Raw genomic sequence first — 25929 nt, 5'->3', positions numbered from 1 at the left:
AGGGGCGGGGCCGGCGCGGCTGTCCTTCCGGCGGCCCCGGCCCCGCCGCTCCTTGCGCTGGGCTCCCGAGGCTGGAGGGGCGGCGGTGCTCTCAGGTAGCCTCACGCAGTAGCTGCGAGCGCGTAAGTGTAACAGTCGGCACCCGCACTCCACGTCTGTGCCATGCCAAACGCCGGGGCCCTGCCGGGCCGCCCCTGCCCCCTCTCCTGGCCTTTCCCTTCGCCGCCCCGCCCCTCCCTCTTCGCCCCGCCCCGCTTCCAGGGAGCCGAACGGGGCCGAACGGCGGAGTCGAGCGGAGACGAACGAGCACTGTCCAGCTGAGCGGACGCGCGAGGCTCTGGGCCGAGCAGGACGTAACCCGGCGCAGAGGCCGGGCCCAGCCCACGCAGCGGGGCCGGGCCGAGCCGAGCCGAGCCGAGCCGAGCCGAGCCGGGCCGGGCCGAGCCGAGCCGAGCCGAGCCGAGCCGGGCCGGGCCGGGCCGAGCCGGGCCGGGCCGAGCCGGGCCGGATAGGGCCGAGTGGAGCCGAGCGGGGCCGGGCCGAGCCGAGCGGGGCCGAGCGGGGCGGAGCGCCGGGGCCGGGCTGTAGCCGCGGCTGCCGCCATGAAGCGGGACCGGCTCGGTCGCTTCCTGTCGCCCGGGGCGGCGGGGCAGCGCGGGGGCTCCGGCGGCGGCCGGACCCGAGGCCGCCCGGCCCGCAGCGGGCCGAGCGTGGACGAGGCCGCGGCCTTGGTGGCGGCGCGGCTGGGCTGGGGCCTGGCGCGCGCCCGCGGGGACCCGGGCGAGGACGGCGCCGACGAGGCAGGTGGGTCGGGCCGGGGCGCCGGGTGGCGGGCGGAGCCGGGGGTCCCTCGGCGTCCCTGGGCCGCTCCGCCGACGGGGCGTCCCCGCGGGCGAGGGCTGCGGGCGGCCAGCCCCGGGTGCTGTTTCGCGGGGCGGCTGACCCCTCGGTGCCCACTGCCCGTCGTGAGGTCACGGCGCTGGCGGGGCTGCCGTCGGACAGGCGCGGCTCCCAGGGCGCGTTTTCCGTTTCGTCTTCGCGAGGCAGAAGCGGCTGGGTCCCGGGCCGGAGCCCCTCGCCTGGCAGGTGCCACCTGCGCGCGTGCTCTTGGCCGTGGTGGGGGCACTGTGCCCCTCGGCGCCTGGCTGCCCCCCGGGGGCACGGAGGGTGGGGGCAGCGTCTCCCCGAGGCCGGCGGGCCGTGGGAGGAGTGAAGTGTTCATTTAGAAGTGTTCCGTGGAATTAGCCCGCGACCCGGTGTTAGTTTGGGCTTGCAGCGGTTGACGGTTGGCTGTTTGACGTCCGTTGTGCGGGATCGCCACGGTGAGTCGGGGAACGCCTGTCGTGACACAGTTGCGGGTGTTTTTTCTTGCGATGAGGACTTGCAGGCACTTTGAGACGCACGGATCGGTGTTCGTAACGGTGGGCACCGTGACCTGAGACGTCGTTTACCGCTGGAAGCGTGCGCCTTTGACCGCCCTCCCCCGCCCCTCCCCTGCCAGCCACCCCTGGCCGCCACCAGTGGCGCTCCGGGAGGTTTTGTTGTTGTTTTGCTTTTTTTAGGTTATACACGTAAGTGAAATGGAAGGGTGGTTGTCTTTTCTTGTCTGACTCATTGCATTTAGCGTAATATCCTCAAGGTGCGTCCGTGTTGTCACAGATGCAGGGTGTCCTTTTTTATGGCTGAATAATACTCCAGTGTGCACGCGCGCGCGCGCGCGCACACCCACCTCACTTTTTGTGCGTTCATTAATCAGTGGGCACTTAGGTAGTTTCCATACCTTGGTTATTGTAAATAATGCTGCAATGAAAATGGGGGTGTATGTATGTTTATGAGTTACCATTTTCATTTCCTTTGTATAAATACCAAGAAGTAGAATTGTTGGGTCAAATGGTAGTTTTATTTTTATTTTTTAAAAAGACTTATTTATTTTAGAGAGAGCGTGCGTGCTTGCAAGAGAGAGAGTACTCGAGGAGGGAGAGGGGCCGAGGCAGAGGCAGAGCGACTGAGAGAAGCACACTCCCAGCTGAACAGGGAGCCCGACACTGGGCTCCACACGGGGCTCGACATCCATGACCCTGAGATCATGACCTGAGCCGAAACCAAGAGTCAGACACTCAACCTACTGCACCACCCATGCACCCCCGCAGCAGATTTATTTTTAATATTTTGAGGAACCTTCATAGAGACTGTACCAGTTTATATGCCCACCAACAGTGCCCAAGGGTTCCCTTTTCTCCACATCCTTACACACTCGTTATTTCTTTTTTCTTTTTTTTTTTTAAAGATTTTATTTATTTATTTGACAGAGAGATAGAGACAGCGAGAGAGGGAACACAAGCAGGGGGAGTGGGAGAGGGAGAAGCAGGCTTCCCGCGGAGCAGGGAGCCCGATGCGGGGCTCGATCCCAGGACCCCGGGATCATGACCTGAGCCGAAGGCAGACGCTTAACGACTGAGCCACCCAGGCGCCCCTATTATTTTGTCTTTTTGATAATAGCCATCCTAACAGGTGTGAGGTGATAGCTCATTATAGTTTTGATTTGCCTTTTCCTGATGATGAGTGATGTTGAGCACTTGTACACTTGTACTTGTGCATGTACTTGTTAGTCATCTGTATGTATGTCTTCTCTTGAAACACAACTGTTTGGATCTGCCTTTTTTTTTTTTTAAGATTTATTAAATTATTTGAGAGAGGGACAGAGAGAGCGAGCAGGGGGACAGGGAGACTAGCAGACTCCCTGCCAAGTGACTTGATCCCACAACCCTGAGGTCATGACCCGAGCTGAAATCAAGTCAAACACTTAACTGACTGAGCCACCCAGGCTCCCGTGCTGCCTGTATTTTAATTGGATTGTGTTTTTTATTTTGAGTTGTATTAGTGCTTTATATATTTTAGGTATTAATCCATTACCAGATATATAATTGGCAAATATTTTCCCAAATTCAGTAGGTTGCCTTTTCATTTCGTTGATGGTTTTCTTTGCAGTACAGAAGCATTTCAGTTTGATGTAGTCCCACTTCTTTATTTTTTGCTTTTGTTGACTTTGTTTTCAGTGTTGAATCCAAAAAATCATCACCAAGACTGAGGAGAAGGAATTTACTGCCGGTGTTTTCTTCTAGGAGTTTTATGGTTTTAGGTCTCACATTTAGGTCTTTAATCCATTTTGAGTTTATTTTTGTTTATGATTTAAGTTGGCGGCCTAATTTCATTCTTTCGCATGTGGCTGTCCAGTTTCCCAACACCCATTTATTGAAGAGACTATCATTTCCCCATTGTATATTCTTGCCTTCTTTGTTGTAAATTAATTGACCTCTTATATGCATGGGTTTATATCTGGGTTCTCTTTTGTTGCATCAATCTGTCTGTCTGTTTTTATGTCATTACTATACTGTTTTGGTTACTGTAGTTTTGTTATATAGTTTGAAATCAAGAAATGTGACGCTTCTGGCTTTGTTTTTTCTCAAGATTGCTTTGGCTATTTGGGGTCTTTTGTGATTTCGTATAAATTTTAAGACTGTTCTATTTTTGGGAGAAATGCCATTGGAATTTTGATCAGGATTGCACTGAATCTGTAGATGGCTTTGTGTAGCATGAACATGTTAATAGTTTTCTTCTAATCCACGAGCGCAGAATATTCATTTATTTGTGTCTTCACTTTCTTTCATCAGTGTCTTGTAGTTTTCAGTGTGTAGGTTTTTCACCTCCTTGTTAAATTTATTCATAGGTGTTTTATTCTTTTTGATACATTTTTTAAATTAATTTATTTGACCGGGGGGGAACACAAGCAGGGGGAGAGGGAGAAGCAGGCTTCCTGCTGAGCAGGGAGCCCAATGCGGGACTCGATCCCGGGACCCTGGGATCATGACCAGAGCCCAGGGCAGACACTTAACAACTGAGCCACCCAGGCACCCCCTTTTTGATGCATTTGTAAGTGGGATTGCTTTCTTAATTTTTTTTTCTGATAGTTCATTATTGATTTTTGTGTCTTGCAACTTTACCGAATTTTCATTCTTAGCATTCTTAGAGTCTTTTGATGGAGTCTTTAGGGTTTTCCATATATAATGCCATATTATCTGCAAATGAGACAGTTTGTTACTTCTTTTTTCCTATTTGGATGTTTCTTATGTTTCTTGCCTAATTGCTCTGGCTTGGACTTCCAGCACTATGCTCAATAAAAGTGGTGAGAGTGGGCATCCTTGTCTTGTTCCTAATCTGAGAAGAAAGCTTCTTGCTTTTCACTTGTGTGTATAATGTTAGCTATGAGCTTGTTATCTGTCACCTGTATTATGTTTAGGTACATTCTCTCTATATCCACTTTGTTGCAGAATTTTTATCACGATGGGCATTGAATTTTGTCAGAAACTTTCTGCATCTGTTGAGATGCTCATATGATTTGCATCCTTTGTTTTGTTAACATGTATCAGGTTGATTGGTTTGTGGATGTTGGACCATCCTTGTACCCTTGGAATAAATCCCACCGGATCATGGTATATGAGCCTCTTAGTGTGTTGTTGAATTTGGTTTGCTAATGTTTTGGTGAGGATTTTGGCAGCTGTGTTTGTCAGGGATATTGGCCTGTAATTTTCTTTTCTTGTGGTGTCCTTGTCTGGTTTTGTTATGAGGGTAATTCTGGCCTTGTTGTAGAAGCACTTAGAATTCTCTGAAAGGTTTTCTGGACCATAAGGCCCTCCATTGAGCACATCTCCCAAAAGTCTTTATGTTCAACTGGGAGCCCAGAGCCAGAGCCCTGCCTTTGGTGCAGGTGTGGGCTTGTGTTTAAGGGGTATATATGGGGAAGCTCCATGGAGGGTTATTCTCCACTTGGGGAGCTGCGAGGACGGCAGAGCATGGGTCTCACCTCCCCTGGGGCCGCGTTGCTCACTTCCTAGGAGCTTGTGTCTTCCATGCCCTGTGCAGCGAGCAGCCTTACCAGCTGACTTAATGTCTCCTGTGCTTGCCCAGGAACAGGCCGGGCTCTTGCAATGGGGCACTGTCGCCTCTGCCATGGGAAGTTCTCCTCACGGAGTCTCCGCAGCATTTCTGGCAGGGCACCTGGGGAGAGCTCAGACAGACCACCCCCAGGGGAGCGAGTTTTCATCAGGGACTTCCAGCACTTGCTGGGTGTGGCCGTCCACCAGGACCCAGCTCTGTCTCAGTTTGTCTGCAAGAACTGCCACACCCAGTTCTACCAGTGCCATGGCCTCCTCAAGTCCTTCCTGCAGAGAGTCAACGTCTCCCCGACGGGCCACCGGAAGACTTGCACAAAGTAGGCGTTCCTCCTTCGTTCTTTGGTGGGCATTCAGGGGCCAAGCACCTTGCACGCTGGGGCTGTTCTAGGCACAGGGAGTGCTGGGGGGAGCCTCTGCAGTGGGGAGACACATCATGCTGGAGCAGCAGACATGTGTGAGCACCAGTGTGACTGGTGTCAGGGAGATGGACAGACATGCTTGAGGGAGGTAAGGGCCACGAAGGGCTCTGAGTGTAAGGAGACAGCCCTTGGAAGAGCAGTTTCAAACTGCATGTGGGAGAGGTGGCCTATGAAAGGGATCTGGTGAGCCTGCATCTTGTTCACTGCTAGCCCCACTCACGGCCATGCTGATCCTTTGCAGGGTTGGTGCCCAGCCCCCACCAGGGGCAGAGGAGGGAGCGTGTCTGGGTGAGTGTGCCCCTGTTGTGTGGTGCGTGGGTAGGCTCGAGGTGGGATGGGTGCTGACTGGCCATGGGTGTGGCGTCTCTGTGCCTTTCCTCAGTGGACCTGATCACTTCGAGCCCCCAGGGCCTACGTGACTTGGTGGCATGGGTGCATGGACACGCAGCCAGCTGTGGGGCCCTGCCTAACCTCCAGAGGACACTGTCCTCCGAATACTGCGGTGTTATCCAAGCCGTGTGGGGCTGTGACCAGGGCCACGACTATACCATGGACGCCGACTCCAGCTGCGGGGCCCTCTTGCTGGACAGTGCATTGGCAGTCAAGTGGACATGGGACAAGGAGATGGCCCCGTGGCTCACCCAGCATCGGGGATCCAACCCCACTGGGGCTGCCCCTCAGAGCTCCCAGGGCAAAGCAACCACAGTTCCAGCCGAGACCGAGACACTGCCCAGCACGGACATGGCCCAGCCTCCTTCAGATGTCATCCCTGTAGGGCCTGGGCTGAGCCCCCCACCTCAGCCAAGCTTCCCCTCAAGTGGGGCCCCAGGTAGGAGGCTCCTCTGGGCTGTTAGACCAGGATTCCTAGTCTTGAACCAGGCAGGGCCCTCAGTAGGAAGTAGATGTCTGCATTGTTGTGGGCGGTGGTCATGGTGTTGTGTGCAGGGGTTCAGGGAGAAATGAGGGGGAGCCGGCCTTAGCATCTCCTCCTGGGCATCTGACAGCAGGGAGGGGTTAAGGACCCAATTCCAGCAGTTTCTGTAAAGGCATGCTCGCCTGCCATCTGGTCTTCCTTACTAAGCCTGCTTGGGGCCAGGGGGCCGAGGGAGGCAGAAGAATGGGGTCCTTGTTGTGGGACGTGGGGGAAGAGGGCAGCTGCTGCCTCCGAGGCTGTTTTGTTCCAGCTGCAGGTCATTCCCTGGGTCTCAGCCAGCACCCCGGTGACATCCCAGTGGGACTCATGTAGACAGGCCCCTCTGCCAGCTGGCCAAGAGGAAACACAGGCCCTTGTTTGGGACCCGATCCCACAGTGCTGTGGTTGGGGTGTAGCTGTTGATGGACTGACTTTGTGTTAGGGTGGCTGGGTTCGCTTCCCCCCCTGCTTCTCTCAGCCTCCGTTTGTGCGCCTGTCTGTGCACAGCACTTGGCTGCTCTTGTGTCCGAGCTCTCGGTGGCACTTTTTTAAAAGTGTAACTACCCAGAAAAAAAAAGTGTAGCTACCTAAATAGTTCAGAGAAATGGAGGTGCACAAATGCTGGGAAGGGAGAAGGGAATTGTGTCAGACGTTCTTAGAACTGCTTGGCTTTTTCAGCTGTGCATGGCATGCAATACTTTGCTAACGATGATTTTTTTAAACGTCCTGGAACATCCACAAAGTGTGAGTCGTCCCACTGCAAAACGACTGGATCTAAACCTCTAGGAAGGGCTGGGCTTGCTGATGTGGACTGTCGGCTAGGGTTTCTGATGCCTGGTGCTGCCCATGCCTGTGCTAGTCGTGGGGGTGGTCGGTCTGGTTATGCAGGAACCTTATGGGGGATGGGACTGGGAGGTGGGTGGGATTTAAGGTTGAAGGACCCCAGGCTCCCTGCAAGGAAGGCTCCATTGTCAGACAGGTGCATGCCTCCTCGCTGGGGAGCACTGCCTGTGCTCCGTGTTGGTAACAGGAGCCTTGTTCTTTGTTTCTCAGGGCGGTTGGGTGAGAAGCAGGTTCCATCTTCAACCTCGGATGATCGGGTAAAAGACGAGTTCAGTGACCTTTCTGAGGGGTGAGAGAAGAGTGGGTTTAAATAGCCTAAAATTCCTCCTTGGAAAACCAAACTCCGCCAACCTTTGTGCTCCCTGTCCGTGTCCTGGCCAGGACCCTCTCCTTCTCTCGGTGGGAAGGAGACGAGTGGCCGAGGGTGCTTCTAAGCTTCTTGTTCCTGATCCAGAGGGCCCCCCAGCCTGAGGCATTTGCAGGGGGAGCACAACCAGGGTGGTGTGGAAATTAGAGTCCCGTGGTCGCTCCTTTGCTGTTGCTGGCTTGTCTCCTTCAAGGGTGTGGTTTTGTGCCAGCCGTAGATGTTACTGAAACAGGAAGTCAGTCTCTGGCCCTTTGTCATGACATGATTGTGACTTGGAGCAGAGGTTCTGTGCTGGAGGACAACCCGCCCTGGAAAGGGCACTATCAGGGACTGTTCGCTCCTGGGCCACCTCCTTGTCAGCTGAGAACCACTCATGGTGGCAGCCACACACCAGCTGGCCTTCACACCCTTTCCCCATAAGCTGTGGTTGGAATGCAGTACCCTCATCCAGACAAGTAGGAGGACAGTATGATTTTTGGCTCAACTCCAGTGGGGTGTCAATGAAAAATGACTGAGATGCTGGAAGAACCCAAGTAGGTGTGCTAAAAACACCTCCGGGACCAGGAGTGGTCACAGGTTGTCCTTTAGCCCACCAGCCAGCCTTGAGTCTTTCTTGTCCGGACAGGTGACAGCCTGCAGGGGAAGGCCATGGTGTACCAGCCTGTCTCTGTCCAGTGCCCTATAGAGACTGAATTCATGCTTTAGGGTAAAGTTTACAGATACACAGATCTTTTCCTGGCCTTTGTGACCTTTGCAGTGGCCAGCAGCTGACCGGTCAGCTGGATAGGTGCTCACAGTTATGGGAAATAGTTAACTCATAGTTTGAAAATCCACTTTCTGAGAAGCCTACCTCCTTGAGGTCTTCATGTGCTACCTGGGGCCCCATAGAGAGGTTCTTTCCAAGTTCAGGGTCCTGGTGTGAGAGGAGTGTGGCTTCTGGGGAATCGTCATTTTGCTGGCCTGCCCTTTCTGTCAGGAGAGGAATCCAGAGATTTGGGGGTTTTAGGTTTCTAAGACCTTTTTAGGAGAGCTAAAACATGGAGTATGGAGATTTGATGGTGTTTTTAGATAGGAAGTGTCATTGGATCTGTCACACCCCACAAGCCTTTGCTAAAGGTTCTCTCTTCTTCCCTAGGGACATCCTGAGTGAAGACGAAAATGACAAGAAGCAGAATACCCAGTCCTCGGACGAATCCTTTGAGCCTTACCCAGAAAAGAAGTAAGGGGGGGCAGTCTTGTTGCATGTCCCTGGGGTCTGGGAGTGGCATCACTGGGTAACCTGGAAACCTATGTCTGGCTGGTAGGGTCACTGGGTGGGAGTAGTGGGGACAGGGAATGAAGGCTTCTACTTCCCAGTCTGCCCTTGCTTAGCACGTTTGTTTCCTGCTGCTCTTTGGCCTGACCACACAGTGCAGTGTGGCTTCTGAGTGAGCTGGGACCTGGTCTCCGTGTCTTGTGAGAGTGGCAGGGCCTGTGGATGTAACTCAGCCTCATTCTGGGAGCTCCCTGCCTTCCCTTCTGCCAGCTCTGCCCTCAGTCATACCACAGTAGTGTCTGCCGTGTCAGCCTCTGATTTCCTGCAGGAACCTCTACCCTACACTTCTTTCTGCTTCTGGCCAAGGTCCTTGGAGGCTCAGGGACCCAGCCCTGCAGTTGCTCTCAGATCTGCCTCTGGCACTGATTTCTACATCACTTCCTTATTAGAGTTGCCTCTGTGGCCTTGTCTCAACCTTCCCTTTTCAGGGGTTTGTGTTTTCTCTCAGGATATAGGATCTTGGCAGGGAAGGCTAATGTGTACTTGTGTCACTTTCCTCCCAACCTTGTGCCCAGGAACACCCAGAATGCCTGTAGTTAGTCGCTGCCCCACTTGGCTATTACTGAGCGTTTCGCGGTAGAATGGAAACACAGGAGCACCACACCGTCAGCCAAGAAAACACAGCACAAAGATTAAAAAGCAAACCTGACTTACTTTTTTCCTTTGAGTTCTGACATGGCTATGGAAAGAGAAACAGAAGTCATGCCCTACAGGAGGTAGGACCAGGTGGCAGTGGGCTGGCCACAGCTCTGGGTTCACCTTTGTGCCCACAGAGACACTCAGACCTTGTGGCCACATGGCTCCTCGGGTGCTACAATGTGAATCACAACTGGAAACCTAGACAGGGCCTCTGAGCAGCCCTGGTCCGTGTGACTTTTAGCAGACATGCCTGTCTGGGTCCTCAGCTGGGGACTGAGCCACCCAGGTGCCCCCCATTTTATCATTTTTAAATGTACAGTTAATTCGGTGGCCATTAAGTACATTCATAGTGCTGTACAACCATCACCACTATTTCTAAACTTTTCATCGTCCCAAGTAGAAACTCTCTACCCATTAAGTAATGACTTCCCTCTTCCCCCTCTCCCAGGCTCTGGCAGCCGCCAATCTGGTTACATCAGGGCACTTCATAGAAGTGGAAATATGTTTGTCCTTTTTGATAGGGTTCCTTCACTTTACATAATGTTTTTTAGATTCATTTGTGTTGTAACATGTATCAGAACTTTGTTCATTTCTATGCCTGAATGTATTCTGTTGTATGGATAGACCACAGTTTGTTGATCCATTCTTCTGTCATTTTGGGTTGTTTCTACCTTTTGGCTATTGTGAATAATGTTATGAATACTGGCCTACAAGTATCTGTTTGAGGGGCGCCGGGTGGCTCAGTCGGTTAGGCGTCCAGCTCTTGATCTCAGCTCAGGTCTTGATCTCAGGGTCGGGAGTTTAAGGCCTGCATTGTGGAGCCTCCTTAAAAAGAAAAAAGAAAAGTATCTGTTTGAGTCCCTGTTTCAGTTCTTTGGGTGTACCCAGAAGTAGAATTGTTGGGTCATATGGTAGTTCTATGTTTATTTAACTTTTTGAGGAACTGCTTTATAGTTTTCCATAGCAGCTGTACCATTTTACATTCCCATCAACAACGTACAAGGGTTCCAATTTCTCCAAATCCTTGTCAACATTGTTAATTTTCCATGTTTTTCGTTTTGACATTTGTTTTTGTGGGGTTTTTTGTTTTGTTTTTGTTTGAGAGAGAGAGAAAGAGCTGAGGGGGGTTACAGAAGGATGCCCAGCGCAGAGCTCTACGTGGGGCTGGATCTCACAACCCTGAGATCATGACCTGAGCCAGAATCAAGAGTCAGATACTTAACAACAGGCTGGGCCTCCCAGGCACCCCATTATTTTGTTTATTTTTAAAGTGAAGTAGAGTAGACATGCAGTGTTAGTATCAGGCACACAACATAGTCACTACCCAGTAGTTCTGTACATTGTGCTGTACTCATCACTGGTAGTTGCCCACCTGTCATCCTGTAGCTCTGTTAACAGTACATTGACTATATTCTCTACGCTTTACCTTCATCCCTCATTCCTTAAGTGGAATGAATGCCCCCCACCCCACAACCATCAGTTCTCTCTTGATGGCTCTGTTTCTGCTTTTGTTGGTTTGATTTTTATTCCACACATAGGTAAAATACAGGGTATTTCTCTTTCCCTGATTTAATCCACTTGGCATAATGCCCTCTAGGTCCATCTATGTTGTCGCAAATGGCAAGAACTCACTCTTCCTTATGGCTGACTAATGTTCGGTTATATATATACCACATCTTTCTTATCCATTCATCTTGGAAACTTTGGGTTGCTTCCATGTCTTGGCTATTGTAAATAGTGCTGCCATAAACATGGGGTACCCGTATCTTTTTGAATTAGTGTTTTCTTTTTGTTTGGATAAATACCCAGTAGTGGAAATACTGGATCATATTCTATTCTATTATTTTATTTATTTATTTATAAATAAATAGAGAGACAACAGCAAGAGAGGGAACACAAGCAGGGGGAAGGGCAGAGGGAGAGGGAGAAGCAGGCTTCCCGTGGAGCAGGGAGCCCGATGCAGGGCTCGATCCCAGGACCCTGAGATCATGACCTGGGCCGAAGGCAGACGCTTAACAACTGAGCCACCCAGGCACCCCTCATACTCTATTTCTATTTTTTATTTTTTAATTGTAATTCCAGTACAGTTAACATACAATGTTCTCTTAGTTTCATGTGTACATATTTTTAATTTTCTGTGGAACATCCATACTGCGTTCCACAGTGGCCATTTTCTTTTTTCTAATTTTTAGTATGGTTAACAGTGTTATATTAGTTTTAGGCATATAATAGAGTGATTCAAACCTGTTTTCCTTTTTAGTATTCATCCTCTTGGGTGTAAAGTAGTATCCCATTGTCATTTTGGTTTGCATTTCCTAAGTGATTAGTGATGATGGAGCATCTTTTAACATGCTTATGTTTTTTTGAGAAATGTCTATTTAAGTCCTTTGCCCTTTTTTTTTTTTCAGATTTTAAATGATTCTTTTTATTTATTTTTGGTCATTTTTAAATTAACTTGTTTTGTCTTTATGCTATTGAGTTGTAGGTACATTTTCTCCCATTCAGTGGATTATCTTTTTCATTCCCTTGATACTTTCCTTTGGTGCACAGAAGTTTTTAAATTTTTTTTTTTTTTTAAGATTTTATTTGACAGAGAGAGACACAGCAAGAGAGGGAACACAAGCAGGGGGAGGGGGAGAGGGAGAAGCAGGCTCGTGGGGCTTGATCCCAGGACCGCAGGACCATGACCTGAGCCGAAGGCAGACACTTAACGACTGAGCCACGCGGGTGCCCCTGAAGTTTTTAATTTTAATTTTGAAGCCCATTTTACCTGTTTTTACTTTTGTTGCTTTGCCTTTTTTTTTTTAATAATCCCTATGCCCAACGTGGGCTCAAACTACAACCCTGAGATCAAGAGTCGCATGCTCTGCTGACTGAGGCAGCCAGGAGCCCTGTGTTGCTTTGCCTTTGATGTCGTGTTCAAGAAACTGTTGCCAAATCCAAAGGCATGTTTTCATCCAAGAATTTGATAGGTTAAGCTCCTAGGTCTTTGATTTGAGTTAATGTTTGTATATGGAATAACGTAGGGATCCACATTCATTCTTTGGCACATGGACATCCAGCTTTCCCAGCACCTTTTGTTGAAGAGACTGTCCTTTCTCCATTGAGTGGTCTTGCCACCCTTGTCAAAAAATCAGTTGATGGTTCTTGTGAGGGGTTTATTTTTGGCCTTTCAGTTCTCTTCACTTAGTCTGTATGTCTGTTTTTCTACTAGCACCACAGTGTTTTGATTATTGTAGTTTTATAATAAATTTTGGAATCAGACGTGTGAGTCCTCCAGCTTTGTTTTTCAGACTTATTTAGCTATTCAGTATCCCTTGAAATTCCATGTTAAACTTAGGATTGCTTTTTCTGTTTCTGCCAAAAACACCACTGAGATTTTGATAGGGTTTGTCGATTGCTTTGGGAGAAGTATTGCCATCTTAATATTAATCCTGCAACCCATAAACATGAGATGTTTTCCCACTTATTGAGGTGTTTTTAAATTTAGTGTTAATAGTCTTCAGTGTATAAGTCTTTCATCTTCTTGGTTAACTTTATTCGTGAGTATTTTATTATTTTTGATGCTATTACAAATGAATTTTTTTTTATATATTTTTTTTTTTGCATCGTTCATTGTTATAACGTGTAGAAGTAGAACTGCCTTTTGTGTGTTGATTATGTACCCTGCAACTTTGCTGAATTTATTTTTGTGTGTGTGGATTCTTCAGGGTTTTCTACATATGAGATCATGTTATTTATGCATATAGGTAGTTTTCTTTCTAACTTAGATCCCTATCCCTTTTTTCTCGCCTAATTGCTGTGGCTAGAACTTTTGATACTGTGTTGAATAGCAGTGGCGAAAATGGGCATCTTTTTGCCTTGTTCTTGACCTTAGGGGAAAACTTTCAGTCTTTCATCATTGAGGATGATGTTAGGTACAGGCTTGTCATATAATGCCCTAAAAAGTTCCCTTCTGTTTTTGGCAGTTTTCCTTAAATGTCTGGATCTGAAAAGGGGGGAAAAAGTGTACATTTCTCTTTATATTGTACTTTTTTAAAGATTTTGAGAGAGCACGAGCAGGGGGAGGGGCAGAGGAAGAGGGAGAAGCAGGCCCCCCGCTGAGGGTGGAGCCCAGCGCGGGGATCGATCCCAGGACCTGGGATCATGACCTAAGTCGAAGGCAGACACTTCACCAGCTGAGCCACCCAGGTTGCCCCATGTCTCTTTAAAAATCTTCACTAAACACCACAGGGGGAGGTTGGTGCATCTGAACTGGTCCTTAAGGACCCATCAGACTGAATAAAAGGGCCCCACTGCCCACCCTGGCCCCAGCAGCAGGACTAAGGAGCAGGGATGGCAGCCGGTGGAACAACATAGCTCCCTCCCAGGAACACACGTCTCCCTTTGAGCCCCCGCCTTGTTGCTGTGCACCTCCCATCAGGTTCCAGAATTGTCGATTCTGATCTTTTCTAGCCTACGGGTTGTTTTGATGGAAGGACTGACCCCTAAAGCTTCCCCACTCCACCATTTAACATGATGTCTCCAAATAATAATTTTTGGTTTTGGTGTTGAGGGAGTGAAGTTTCAGTCCTGAAAACCCACTCTGTAGCCCTGCACCTTGCCTTCCCGGGGTGGTAGTACAGAGCCTCTGCCTTTCCTATGGGGTCTAGCTCTGATGGCTAAGGTCAGTTTGAAGCCAGCCAGTGAGCACTGAGACTCAGGTTGCCATGGAAGCCTGAGGAAAACCCCACCTCTCCTGTTTGAGGAGAGAGAAGCATGAAGAAAAGTGAGAAACATATGCAACAGAGATCAGAAACAGCACTGAATCTGATTACATCTCTTCCTCACCCCACCATCTTTTTTTTTTTTGCCCTCACAGGGTGTCTGGTAAAAAGAGTGAAAGCAAAGAAGCCAAGAAGTCTGAAGAACCAAAAATCCGAAAGAAGCCTGGACCGAAGCCGGGCTGGAAGAACAAGCTCCGCTGTGAGAGGTGAGGCCTGGGTAGAGGGCTGGCTCGCCCGTCGGGGCAGCAGCTCCATGTGTGCTCTGCATTGCAGGGAGGAGCTACCCACCATCTACAAGTGCCCTTACCAGGGCTGCACGGCTGTGTACCGAGGGGCCGATGGCATGAAGGTGAGAAGGGGCACCGCCCTGGCGCCAGGGGCTGCCTTCTGTGCGTGGCCAACCAGGAGGACCAGATGTTTCTGGAGAGCCGCGTGTAGACTTGTCCCCAGGGACTCATGTGAGCCTGGGTGAATGGAGAATTGAGCAGCCATGGGCCAAGAAGTGAGCCCTCCACTCCTGGGAGAAGCACCCACTTCTTGTTGAGTGAGGAATGGTTGGGTCTCTTCCTTTGAGAGTGCCGTGTAGGACCCGTGGGAGGCATGTGCTGTGTGATCGGGGGAAACGTCCTGGCCCAGGCACTCATGGTCTTGCCGTCTGTCCCGCAGAAGCACATAAAGGAGCACCATGAGGAGGTCCGGGAGAGGCCCTGCCCCCACCCTGGCTGCAACAAGGTGTTCATGATCGATCGCTATCTGCAGCGTCACGTGAAGCTCATCCACACAGGTACATGCCCTGTTCTCCCACAGTCCCACATACACAGTCCCCGTGGGTGGCTGATGGGGGCTGGACACCCTTCAAAGAGGCCTGGGGCTGTGTTTTGGTGCCTTGCAGATCGTTAGTATGGGCTGTGGAACTGACAATGAAGAAATCCCAGTGCCTTTCTGCAGGTTTATTGTGGTGGTTTTATCATTACTTTTAAAAAGTAACATTATATGCTTTTCGATTATAAAAGTAACCCATGCTCATTGTAGAAATTGTAAAAAGCAAGCACAGAGAAGACAGGAAGCACCCCCACGCACAAGCATCATCCGCACTTGAGGGTTTACTCTTCCTGTTGGTTCTCCTGTTGCGTCTCTGTGCCTACTTCCGTGTGTTCTTGGGGGTCGTGGCCTGACGAAGTCCTGGAGGGCCCGGCGCTTCGGGGAGTGTCTCCAGCGTGTGGGCTGTGCCCTGCTCGTGTCCTGGACACTTTAGCCTTCAGGCCACTCATCTGTAGAGGCTCTCTCTGCCTGTTGTGGGCCGCGTTTGGTCTGAATATGGTGCATTTCAACCAGCTATGCTCTGGTCTGTTCGTGAGTGAGACCCGTCGCCACGGCCTCCGCAACTCCGGGGCTGGGGAACGTGGCGTGAGCAGGGCTTTGGGCCGGTCTTCTGGGAGAAGGGCCCTGCTGGGCTGGGACTGAGGCCAGAGGGGACGGGAAGGGGGGGGTCCTCGGGTGTGAGGGGGCGCTGTGGTCTGTGTTCTGCTGGCTCCCGAGTTGGCCCTGTGCTTATGCTGAGGGGCGGGGGAGGTAAAGGGAACCTGCTGCTCCTTGTTCTTGGAGGGGTCTCTCTGGGACGCCCTCTGAGACGAGCAAATGACCTCCACCGGCCCCCGTGCGCCCCGGACACAGATACTCGTGTATGTCCACGGGCTGTTTGCTTGCCTTCTCCCCAAGAGCAGCACCGTGCCCTCTGGGCTGTGCCCCTGAGACAAGCCCGCTGACCGTTACAACTCCAGGCTCGAAGCCCCCGTGGCTGCAAGGACTCGGGGACGCTCAGCCCCTCAGCCCCCCTGGCCTTCCAAGCCAGCTGCTGTGGGAATCCCTTTTCCCTGTGAGCTTAGTCAGTCTCTTGCTCTTCTCCACAAAAGTGACTCCCTCCCTCTCTCTACCTTTACTTGTGGAATTCGTTCTGCCAGTCTTCAGGTCGGTTTCTGGGGCATTTGGGATGATGTGGTAATTACCTAAGTAGTGTCTGTGGAACGAGGTGAGCCTAGGGCCCTCTTCCTCTCCCCCATCCATTCTCTGCGTACGTATTTCAACCCCCGGCTCGTGTGCATTCCTCACAATTTTGATTCCCCTCTAATTTTAACGACACGATCCCTCCCACCTGCGTTAGAAGCACAAGAACTGCACGTGCACTGACGCCCGTACCCGCTGCTTCTCTCCACAGAGCTGCTCTCCTGAACTGGCGTCACCCCCTTTAAAAGACCAGTGGAGTGCATCTCTGTTTATCCCTGAACGGGAATTGGGCTTGTTTTTGTTAAAATACCTTACTATAGAAAGTTACTTACTTTTTTTACCCAGATTTGTCCGTTTTATTGTTGGACAGATTTATTGGTTGGTTTCACTGTGAAACCATTTTCCTGTGTGTTTTGTTCTGAGCCTTCTTGGACATCTCCTGACACAAACAATTCCCTTAAATTGGGTCTTCAAGCTGTGTCTCAATTCAGACGCCAATGGTCCTAACCAGTAGCAGTTTTTTTTTTAAGACACCAAAGAGGACAGACTGTAAACTATAAGGGTGCATTGTACCTAGGAGGGGAGAAAGCCAGTCTGTGTGGGCGTTCGTAGTTGAGCAGGTGGGATGGCAGGGAGGAAGAAGCTCCTGGCCACCACCCCAAGCCCAGGTCCAGGAGTAGAACTGACTGTTCAGTTTTTGTTCAAGAGTGTTAAGAAATTTGTTTGCCAAGTGGCAGTAGTGATCTATGGAGCTTTATTGATGTGGCTTCCTCTAAGAATTTTTACTCAAATAAATAGATGTAAAGTTTCTCTTTAAGAAAACAGGCTTCAAATGTACATAGTTGATGAAGTCCCAGCCAGGTGGCATTTTTAAGCAATTTGGAGCACTCTGTTAACAAAAAGTTTTGTATTAGAAATGTTTTCCATCTCTTAATAAAATTGGGTTTGCACAGGCCCCTTGCTTGGGCCCTGAGTGTGAGGAAACACCACTTGAGGCCCCCGTGCTCTGTGGGAGGGCTGGGCATTTCTCCTGTGCTTACTGCATCTCTGGTCCACAGAGGTGCGGAACTATATCTGTGATGAGTGTGGACAGACCTTCAAGCAACGGAAGCACCTTCTCGTCCACCAGATGCGCCACTCAGGAGCCAAGCCTCTGCAGTAAGTGTGGGGATGGGCACCTTCTCATGGCCACACTGGCCCCCATGCCCTTGCTCACCTGACCCTGTCCCCCAGGTGTGAAGTCTGTGGCTTCCAGTGCCGGCAGAGAGCATCCCTCAAGTACCACATGACTAAACACAAGGCTGAGACTGAGCTGGACTTTGCCTGTGACCAGTGTGGCCGGCGGTTCGAGAAGGCCCACAACCTCAATGTGCACATGTCCATGGTCCACCCTCTGACGCAGACCCAGGACAAGGCCCTGCCCCTGGAGCCACCACCCGGGACTGTTGAGGGCCAGGCCGTGAAGCCCGAGCCTACCTGAACTCCCGTGGTAAATGAGGTTAAGACAGTTTCAGTAGTTCCTCATACGCAACCTGACAGCACAGCTTTGCTCGCTCGCTCCCCTGGAGCCCCCATGCTGTACCCCCCCCACCTGTGTGTCAGGAGGGCACTGATCTGCAGTATGGTGAACATGGGCTCAGTGTGCAACTCACATAGCCTTTCCAGCCTCCACTCTGGGACCAGCATTTTCCTACAAAAACTGAATGACTCGGGGCCAGATGGATTTTAAATAATTGATTCCTATTCCCCACTAAAGCAATCAAGGAGATTTGTAATCCACTTTTTAGTGCAAGAGCTCCATGTTATGCTTGTAATAAATTATTTACCAAGGAGCTGGGCTGTGCACTGCGCAGGGTCCAGTCAGAAGAGATGGGGCTCCCGGTAGAGGTCAGCATCGGGCAGCACCTGCTGTCTGCTCCGGAGGGCGGCACTCACTTCCGGGTCACAGTGTCCACTGGTAGCCAGCAGCTGCAGGAAAACAGCTGTGCTCAGCCCAGTGCAGCCCCCAGACACCAGGGCCTGAGGACGGGGAGCTGGCGACCGGAGCCTAGCAGGTAAGTGGCCACAGTGCAAGTGTCGGACACCGGATTCTCGTTTTACTTGAGGTGTTGCAACTTCAACACTCTTAACGTGTCCGCACACGCCAAAGCAAGCATCTGGGTGTTACCTCTGCCATGTTCAAGAAGCTCTTTTTTGGGCACCTAGGTATCAATTGCAGCAGAAAATGACGAGCTTTTGTTATCAAGCCTACAGGGTCACCCTAGAGAGAGGACAGGCAGAGACAGAGGTCAGGGTGTATACCGTGAGGGTCACGATGCCCCCACCTGCTCACTCTGCCGGGAGAGCTGGCTGCACGGGTCTGTGAGCTGTGTCACCTGCCTGGCCCTGGAGCACCTGGCTCCTGCCGGCTAGAGCCGAGACCACACTTGTCTCCCCAGCCACGAAGAGACAGATCAGCTTTAGGTACATGTCAACAGCAACATGCAGGAAGGCATCTTCCCTCAGGACGGCGTCATCATCAAAATAGGAGAGAAGGCTGAAAGTGAGAAAGATGCCTCGTGACTCCCAAGATCGAACAGAGGTGAGTGGCCGTCAGCACTGAACAGCGACTCATCTGAGGAATGAAGTTCCAGGCATCTTTCCCGTTTGGAGGGCGACCCACAGTGATACTGGTAGAGGACTGGGCTGGGGTGACCCCTCCTCTGACCACACACAACCCCCCGGGGGAGCAACTCCGCTGAGAGCGCGTCACGACACTGACCAGAGCAACAGGTGCAGTTACCTGTAGAAGGCAAACGGCAGCAGCCTGATGTATGGATCTGGGGCCAGGCGGAGGAGAACATGCCCCAGGCCACCCTCTGCAACCAAAGGGGGTTAGGCTTAGCTCTGTGGCCACCTCCCCACCCCAAGATCAGCACGTTCAGGAGACCTCAGGTGCCTGGCTGGGAGGGGTGGTGGTGTCCTCAGGCTGGAGGGCAGAGCCTGGGGGGTAGATCCCCCCATGATGGCCCAGCGCCACCCCGGGTCCCCCAGCACGCCACTCAACTCTTTCGTTGTTTAGATGAGTTCGTACTGCATTTAGCCTAAAATACGGTTTATATACTTAGCAAGAAGACAGACTTGGAAAAATGAGTCAGTAAATTAAGGCCCAGGGGTTCATACTTAACCATTGGAAAGTTATTTTTGAAGAAGGACTACATAAAAAGTGGGGATTGCAGCCTGCCTTGGCGGATCACCTGTGTTCCAGTAGACGGCTGGTAACCGGGACAGACACAGGCTGTGCCCTGCTACCAAGTCTCAGTGCTGTCTCACCTGTCTCTGTCAACTGAAAGACCACCAGCCAGGACACCTTCTTCTTCTCCAAACACCCCAGGATCTCCGCACATATGTCCAAAGCCTTCAGGGAGTCCACAGCCTGTGGCCCACAGAAGAGGGAGGCTGACCGCACAGACAGGCACACAGCGGGGGGAGGGGTGACCTCCAGCCCAGAAGGGAGCCTTTGCTCATTCTGTTGAGTCTTGAATGGTGACTGTAGGAGGAACAGGTCAGGGATCCCTGTGCCCAGGTTCTGAAATGCAGACCTCGAAGGAGAGGCCCAGGGCCAAGGGGTTCTTGCTTCAGCAAGCACAAGACTCCCGAGGAGCCCTTCAATACAAAGGTTCCAAGGCCCTCCTCCCAGAAAGCCTGAGGAGGGAGGTCTGGGAGGTGGGAAAGGGTCACCTTACCTGATGTCTTAGGTGTGGGGTCAGATGTGATGAAAGCAGGCCCATTAAGGAAAAGAAAAACAGGACAACCAGCAGCTGCAAATAAGACCAGTGCCTTTAGAACATTGAAACCACCCAGGCTATACCCTCAAAAAGTAATTCTAGGTAAGGAATGCAGACACTGTTCTTTGACCAAACATGTATAGGCAGAGGACATCAATCTTTCCTCTAAGTGGATCTTCTCAGGAAAGAAAAGTTTTAAAGAGGTAATTTGAGAATAAATTCGTACAGACTGCATCATTTTATATGTGCCTTGAAACACAGCTGGGAAAAGTGACCACAGGGAAGAACTGTGCTGTGGCTGAGGGTGTCCATGGTGTGCGAGTTGCCAGTACCTCAGTCTGGTGCAGCGAGCCACCCCTGGCCCAGCCCCACCCCTGGGCTCCTTGTCTAGAAGGGTGTTTGTAAAATCTCTAGAGGTGAATGCACAGGCCCCCTCCTGACCCGAGGCAGGGGTCCACCTCTTCCCAACCCCCTGGAGTGGACCCAGGTTGGCTGGGGTGTCTGGACACCTTTCCTCAGCACACACAGGCCTAGGAGGCTTGAGGCCACTGAAATCACTTTGAACAAAAACAAACCTAAAAGAATCTCCCCTGTGGGTTTTTTTGTTTTTTTTTTTTTTTACATTACATTACCAAAAAGCTCAGGCAGGACTATATGTCCTGAGCTGACAGGTTGACTTTTCAGTTTGTAAATGGTTTAGCTGGGGGAGAGACGAGGGAGCGAAGGCTGTAGGAACAGGGACAAAGAAGGTCCCATGGGGCAGCTGATGACAGCCCTGCCTTGGGTTTAGGGAGGATAAAAATAAGCTAAGCAAAATCAAAAGTGAAACACATAAGATATTCTACCAGTAAACTTGAGAGTGAAATACTATAAAACCTATAAGCCTGATAAATTCTACTTCCTAATAAAGTCAGAAGAATGCCATACTTCCTGTCTGTTCTTGGAAAAGCACCGTTCATTAGGTGAACCCTGAGAAACTCAGCTGATCAGAACACTGATTAAAAACAAACTTGGTAGCAAAGAAAGAAGTGAAAGAATTTCGTTTCTTGCCTCCTCTCTCTGGCAGTCCAGCTTCTCTAGCTGGCTCTTGATGCTGTTCTTCCCGGCTTGCTGGATTGCGAAGTGGAGTGAAGCAGCAGAGACCCAGGCCGGGCCCGGTGGGGGGGACGCCGAGTCAGGAGAGAGGCAGCTAGGAGACAGAGAGGCGTCACCACAGGAGCCTCATAACCACATCCTGGTGGAAAGCCACCAGCCCTGCCCACCTTCAGCTGGGGCAGCGAGGGCCTCTAGAGTCCACAGAAACAAGGTCTGCGTCCCTAACCACCCCTGGCCCGGCATAGGGACCTAGAGCCCGGTGTCAGCCTCCTTCCCGGTTTAGGGTCCAGTCTCCAGTTTCCCTAACATGCTTCTGTGCCATGGATGTGAGGAGCAGGTAGGGCCTGACCGGGACACCTGGTCCCGACTGCCCAAGCTTTGCAGGGAGGTCGTGGGACACGGGACTCTCACCTGGAGCCCACCACTCAGACCCTTGGCTTCTGGGTCCAGTCCTCCTCAGTCCCTGCTGTGACCGCAGTGTGGTGCTCAGGTGTCCCAGCAGGTTAAAAACAGGCCAAAAACCAGTGGAATATAACGTAGCAGTTGGCATTCCTTGTTTTCTGGGATTTTGAGCACTCCAGACACTGTAGCCGTGCACAGGGATAAAAGGAGGCCGGATGGGGGACCACAGCTCTCCCCCAAACCAGCACGTGCCGGAGACGGCCAGCTGGGCAGGCCAGGACCTGGCTCTCACACACATCTGCGTGATGCTGGCACTGCCAGGCCTGGGCCCAGAAGAGGGGCAGGTGGGGCGGAAAGCTGGGCAGGGACCCGCCAGGTCAGGTCTGTCCCTTCCCTTCCATGTGGGTCCTGCCCAGCCTGCCCTAAGGCCTCTGTCCGCCATCCCCAAGGTACTCATGGAGGTGGAACCTAGAGCAGGTCCTAAAGAACATCTGTGCTTCCTCCCCTTGTTGCACGCACCTCCTGCCAAACTGCTGGGCCTCCCACAGCCTCTGCAGCTCTTGGGGCAGTGGGCCCTGGAAACATCTCGTCCACCGGCTGCGAAGTTCGGGCTCCAGGCGTGGCCACCACAACTTCCAGAAGAGAAAGATCACCAGTAAGCAGATCAGGGGAGGCTATACTTGGACCCTCTTCGGTCCCTATAGCCAAGATGTGGAACCCTGGAGTGACCACGGGAGATGTGCTGACACCGGCAGCACGGCTCATGTTCACCCAGTGCGTCCTACTGAAGTAGTGTGTCATGTACTCGGTTTCAGGTTCAAGGCAGTTCCGTGAGCTATGTCCTCCTCCTCTGTAGAGGACACAGACGTCCCCACTGAGAACTGGTGTTCTACACACATAGTAACTTCTGCGCTGAATTCCACCCACATGAGCCACAGACTACATGTAAAGCCGAACACTCGGGGGGGGTGCGTGGCAGCTCAAGTCCTACGGCTGCCGGGAGAGCTGCGTGTCGTCAGGACGCCAGAAAAGCCAGCAAAGGCCCCCCCAGGGAAACCCCCACCCACGTGAGGGCCGGGCGGCAGGGGACTGGGCCGCCTCTCTTCCAGTCCCGAGATGGTTGTCTGTCAAGACAACAGGCGGAGCCCAAGTCGGGGCGCTCAGGCAATTAGGGTTCACCTTCAGCCAACGCAGAACCAGAGTGAAGCAACACCCAGACACTGTTGTCCAGCAGGCGTGGGCAGGGAAGCCCGTCATCCTCCCTGCTGATGGCTTCGCTCTACCCCCCACTTCTCCGCATGTATTTTCTCCTCAATGACAAGAACCAGGATGCTGCCCTGGGCCCCCAGTCCCTGTGCCAGCCCTGGGCGCACCCCAAGAAGGTGGCTGCACCTACCAGAGCAGAGGTCAGAACTATGGGGCACTCAGTCTGGCACGCGGTCAGGATCAGGTCTGCGGTCCGGGAGGGGTTTCTGCTTTGTGAACAGGCGCTGAGGAGCCCCTGCAGGAGATGCCAGAAGCTCAGTGGTTTGCATGTGTACCCCGCTCCTAAAAGGCACCAGGGCTTCAAAGCACCACTGGCTATGAAGGTCCGGCCAGGTGGTGGGAGGTGCTGGGGGCAACAGAATTACCCTGAAGAAGTGGACGGTGATGTCATGGGTCAGAGCACTTCCATGGGAGCAGAAGTTTCTCTGCAAAAGAGCACAGGCCAGTGAGAAAGGAACCAGTGGGGCAGGGGTGGGAGCGGAGGCAGTGTGTGCTGACAGGGTTTAGCTGTGCTCATGGTGCCACTGCTGACCACGGAGGTCCGGCTTCACGTCCACCCGCATGGCTGGCCCAGGATCTGGCGTCTCACTGCCAGATCCGTGCGGCTCCTCTGTGCAGCGAGATCCCCCAGCCTGCCCGCTTCAGCCCCGACACAGGGCAGGAGGCCGGCACGCACTCCCCAATGGCCCCGTTGCTGGGATGGCAACCGGCCTCCCCAGCTCTGGGTTCTCTGTTCTGCCCGCCTTCACGGGCCCTTCTGACAACGTTAAGGAAAACAGCCTTTGCTAAGAACCCAAGGAACATGTAGTCTCATCTCTCCTGCTTTCTGAGTCACCGTTTAAAGCCCTGTGTCACTGAATGGAACCTTAGTTCAATCTCTAGTTGTATTTGTGCATTTTTTTTAAAAACTGGAAAAACACCTTCAGGAGTAGAAGCTCTTCTGAAGTGTGTAGGACGTGCTTATTCCTGGTGCCCTCACTGACCCTGACTGGATGCATGCAGGCTTTGGTCTTTCTGGGTAAGATGATGGAGCACCTGACAACAGTGTGTACAACAGAAGGAAGCAGGGCCGACCGGTGGGAATGGCAGTCTTGTCAGCACCACCGGCTTCTGTGTGACTGAAACGTGAAAACTGGCAAGAACTGGAGATGCCTGGTCTGCAAGACTTTATGGATCTTGACGGCTGAACGTCGAGGAAAGCTCTAGAAGGGGACTGGAGCTTTGGAGGAAGGGAGCCACAGCTGGTCTCTGCACCTCGCCGGCCCCGGCTCCAGCTGTGGGAGGAGGGCTGGGCACACAGCAGCCCCAACTCTCGGCTCCCGGAGCGGTACCCCCATTCTTTCCTTCAGCAATCCCACATGGTCTGCACACACACTGAAGCAGTTGGCTCAAAGTGACCACAGTCACACTTGCGAATCTTCAAGAACCAGAGCACCCCCATCCCTGCATCCCGAGGTTGCTTGCCCACACCTACCAGCTCAGAGTTGACCAAGTGGAAGAACTCCGTGCAGTCAGGGGCGGCTGGCTCTTTGGCCTGGGGGCTGCCGACGAGAACAGACGGGGGCAGACCGAGGAGGACCCTTGCACAGAAAGAGCTGCGTCAGTGGCGGCGGCACAGCCTCATGACTTGAGGGCGCAGACTCACGTCAGCAGTGAGCCTCCCTACTCACTCTGGCGAGAGTCCCCATCCGGGGCTGTGTGCTGAGCACCTGTGTCCTGCAGCACTGCCAATGTCTTAACCCCAAGAGCCGTTCTTAAGTGGCACAATCATCAAGTAAAAGGGTGCACCCCAGTCTAACAGAGCCACTCTGGAGAACTGGGGCATTTCACCGTCTCACACTCAGAAACATGGCTGCAATGAGCGTCTGTAAGCACACATGGTTTTCCTTATTTCGACATGCATTTTCAGGGCTACGTCTTTCAACAGGGCAGCTCGTGGGTCTGAAGGGGCGGCTTTAATCTGAAGCTTCAGACCCTGCTCTCTCCATGGGAACCCCAAGGAGAAGATGGGGATAGGGGACAGAAACAAATGACCAATGGAAAAGAAAACTCAATGTAAAGACAGACTCCTCTCTACGGTGCCGCGCTACCGTTTGTATACAAGCAGCTCCCGCTGTCTCTGAAGGCGGGCAGCCACATCCCACCCGCTTGCCAGAGCCTGGAGCCGTGTGCGGAACACTCCGAAAGGGAAGCGCTCCTGAGGAGAGCAACTCTGGGATGCTGTTGGGCCCTGTTCCAGGTCAGCAGCCATCTCCTGGAAAAAAACAAGACCAGAATGTTCACATACTTTTATCGCTGGTTCCACGTGATCGTCCTCAAATGTGAAGGCAGAAAGTTCTCAGGGCTTACTGTCAGCCCCAATTAGGACTCTGAAAGGGGGCTGGGTGGGCTTGGGAGAGAGGTCTCCCAAAAGGAGCTAGGAATGAGTAAAAACAAGTAAAACAAGCGTTTTTACTTGGAAATCATTGAAAATTTGCAAAAGTAGAATAAGAATGGTACAATGAACACCTTTACCAGATTCCCCTATGACTAACGTTTTATCATTTATCATTTGCTTTTCTACTCTGCGTATACAGGTGTTGCGTGCACATAATTGGAGGGTGACTTGTGGACATAAGGCGTGTACACAGCAGGCACTCAATAAAGTGCCTGCTGACTGAAAGCATCCACGTGTGTGCAGAGTCGGCACACGTTCAAAAGCAGAGACAGAACAAGCCAAAGCACCCGCGTCGCAGCACCATCCCTGCCGCGTGTGACCCAAGGCCCATGACGCACTCTGCCTGCCACAGCCAGTTAGGACGGACGAGGAGGACGAAAGGTCAACAGGAGGGCTCGGAGGGCTGGGATCTCTTCTTTGTGGGATTAGTTTCATTCCCTCGTAGGTAAGATTTCCCAGGGTCCCAGGCCACCCCCTCCGTGGTTTGTCACTCCCCCCAGCTTCTCAAGCACTTGACGGCGTGACCACCACCAGGAAGCGTGAAATCCACACAAAGAATCCTGTCAACACGGAGCCACACGTGTACCTCCAAAGGTAGACTCCCTGTGCACACTGTGGGCGCGGAGACCAGAGGGGGTCTGCACTTGGACCCCAGAGCCTACTCTCAGGGTCTTTCTATCGCCCAGACAAGACCTGAGGCTAACAGGCACTCTCACTAAAAACTGTACCCTTTACTTCAAAACG

The 25929-nt window shown here is 52.0% G+C and overlaps 2 protein-coding genes across 15 annotated transcripts in view; one reads left to right on the top strand and one right to left on the bottom strand.

Moving 5' to 3' along the window:
* Positions 1 to 5: 5 nt before the first annotated feature.
* Positions 6 to 18057, top strand: ZNF276 (zinc finger protein 276). Of its 5 annotated transcripts, none has more exons than XM_027617111.2 (11): positions 6 to 122; positions 4966 to 5269; positions 5613 to 5659; positions 5754 to 6200; positions 7338 to 7416; positions 8630 to 8713; positions 14310 to 14420; positions 14488 to 14563; positions 14881 to 14998; positions 17277 to 17376; positions 17452 to 18056. In XM_027617111.2, the coding sequence occupies exons 2-11, from the start codon at positions 4986 to 4988 to the stop codon at positions 17696 to 17698; spliced, it is 1593 nt and encodes a 530-aa protein (XP_027472912.1). In that variant the 5' UTR covers positions 6 to 122; positions 4966 to 4985; the 3' UTR covers positions 17699 to 18056. The 5 variants fall into 5 exon arrangements, with proteins under 5 accessions (XP_027472912.1, XP_027472911.1, XP_027472914.1 ...); XM_027617110.2 differs by lacking the exon at positions 6 to 122 and adding an exon at positions 584 to 804 and having other exon boundaries at positions 17452 to 18057; XM_027617113.2 differs by lacking the exon at positions 6 to 122 and adding an exon at positions 1068 to 1086.
* FANCA (FA complementation group A) overlaps positions 15022 to 25929 on the bottom strand; it is a 60269-nt gene continuing 49361 nt past the window's right edge. The window contains exons 32-44 of one of the 10 annotated variants that reach the window (XM_027617098.2): positions 24839 to 25002; positions 24223 to 24328; positions 23114 to 23173; positions 22879 to 22983; positions 22002 to 22114; positions 21036 to 21174; positions 19944 to 20018; positions 19531 to 19747; positions 19001 to 19076; positions 18598 to 18754; positions 18386 to 18478; positions 18045 to 18186; positions 15022 to 17107 (exon numbers count right to left, since the gene is read on the bottom strand). In XM_027617098.2, the coding sequence (XP_027472899.1) occupies positions 18079 to 18186; positions 18386 to 18478; positions 18598 to 18754; positions 19001 to 19076; positions 19531 to 19747; positions 19944 to 20018; positions 21036 to 21174; positions 22002 to 22114; positions 22879 to 22983; positions 23114 to 23173; positions 24223 to 24328; positions 24839 to 25002 (1413 nt within the window). In that variant the 3' untranslated portion in view covers positions 15022 to 17107; positions 18045 to 18078. Of the gene's footprint in view, positions 17108 to 18044; positions 18187 to 18371; positions 18479 to 18542; positions 18755 to 19000; positions 19077 to 19530; positions 20019 to 21035; positions 21175 to 21491; positions 21665 to 22001; positions 22115 to 22878; positions 22984 to 23113; positions 23174 to 24222; positions 24329 to 24838; positions 25003 to 25929 lie in introns of those variants that run through there. The other 9 variants (XM_027617097.2, XM_027617099.2, XM_027617100.1 and 6 more) reach the window with 9 other exon arrangements.

This window comes from Zalophus californianus, chromosome 17 (genome assembly GCF_009762305.2).
Source record: "Zalophus californianus isolate mZalCal1 chromosome 17, mZalCal1.pri.v2, whole genome shotgun sequence".
Classification (NCBI taxonomy): domain Eukaryota; kingdom Metazoa; phylum Chordata; class Mammalia; order Carnivora; family Otariidae; genus Zalophus; species Zalophus californianus.
The sequence above is the reverse complement of the archived record's forward strand: the minus strand, read 5'-3'. Positions and strand labels throughout refer to the sequence as shown.

Bases quoted from the DNA above. Each gene is read 5' to 3' on its own strand.
- ZNF276 (XM_027617110.2), top strand. From the start codon at position 603: ATGAAGCGGGACCGGCTCGGTCGCTTCCTGTCGCCCGGGGCGGCGGGG. The intron at 5,660-5,753 runs GTGAGTGTGCCC...GCCTTTCCTCAG, and splicing joins AGAGGAGGGAGCGTGTCTGG to TGGACCTGATCACTTCGAGC. The intron at 7,417-8,629 runs GTGAGAGAAGAG...CTTCTTCCCTAG, and splicing joins TTCAGTGACCTTTCTGAGGG to GGACATCCTGAGTGAAGACG.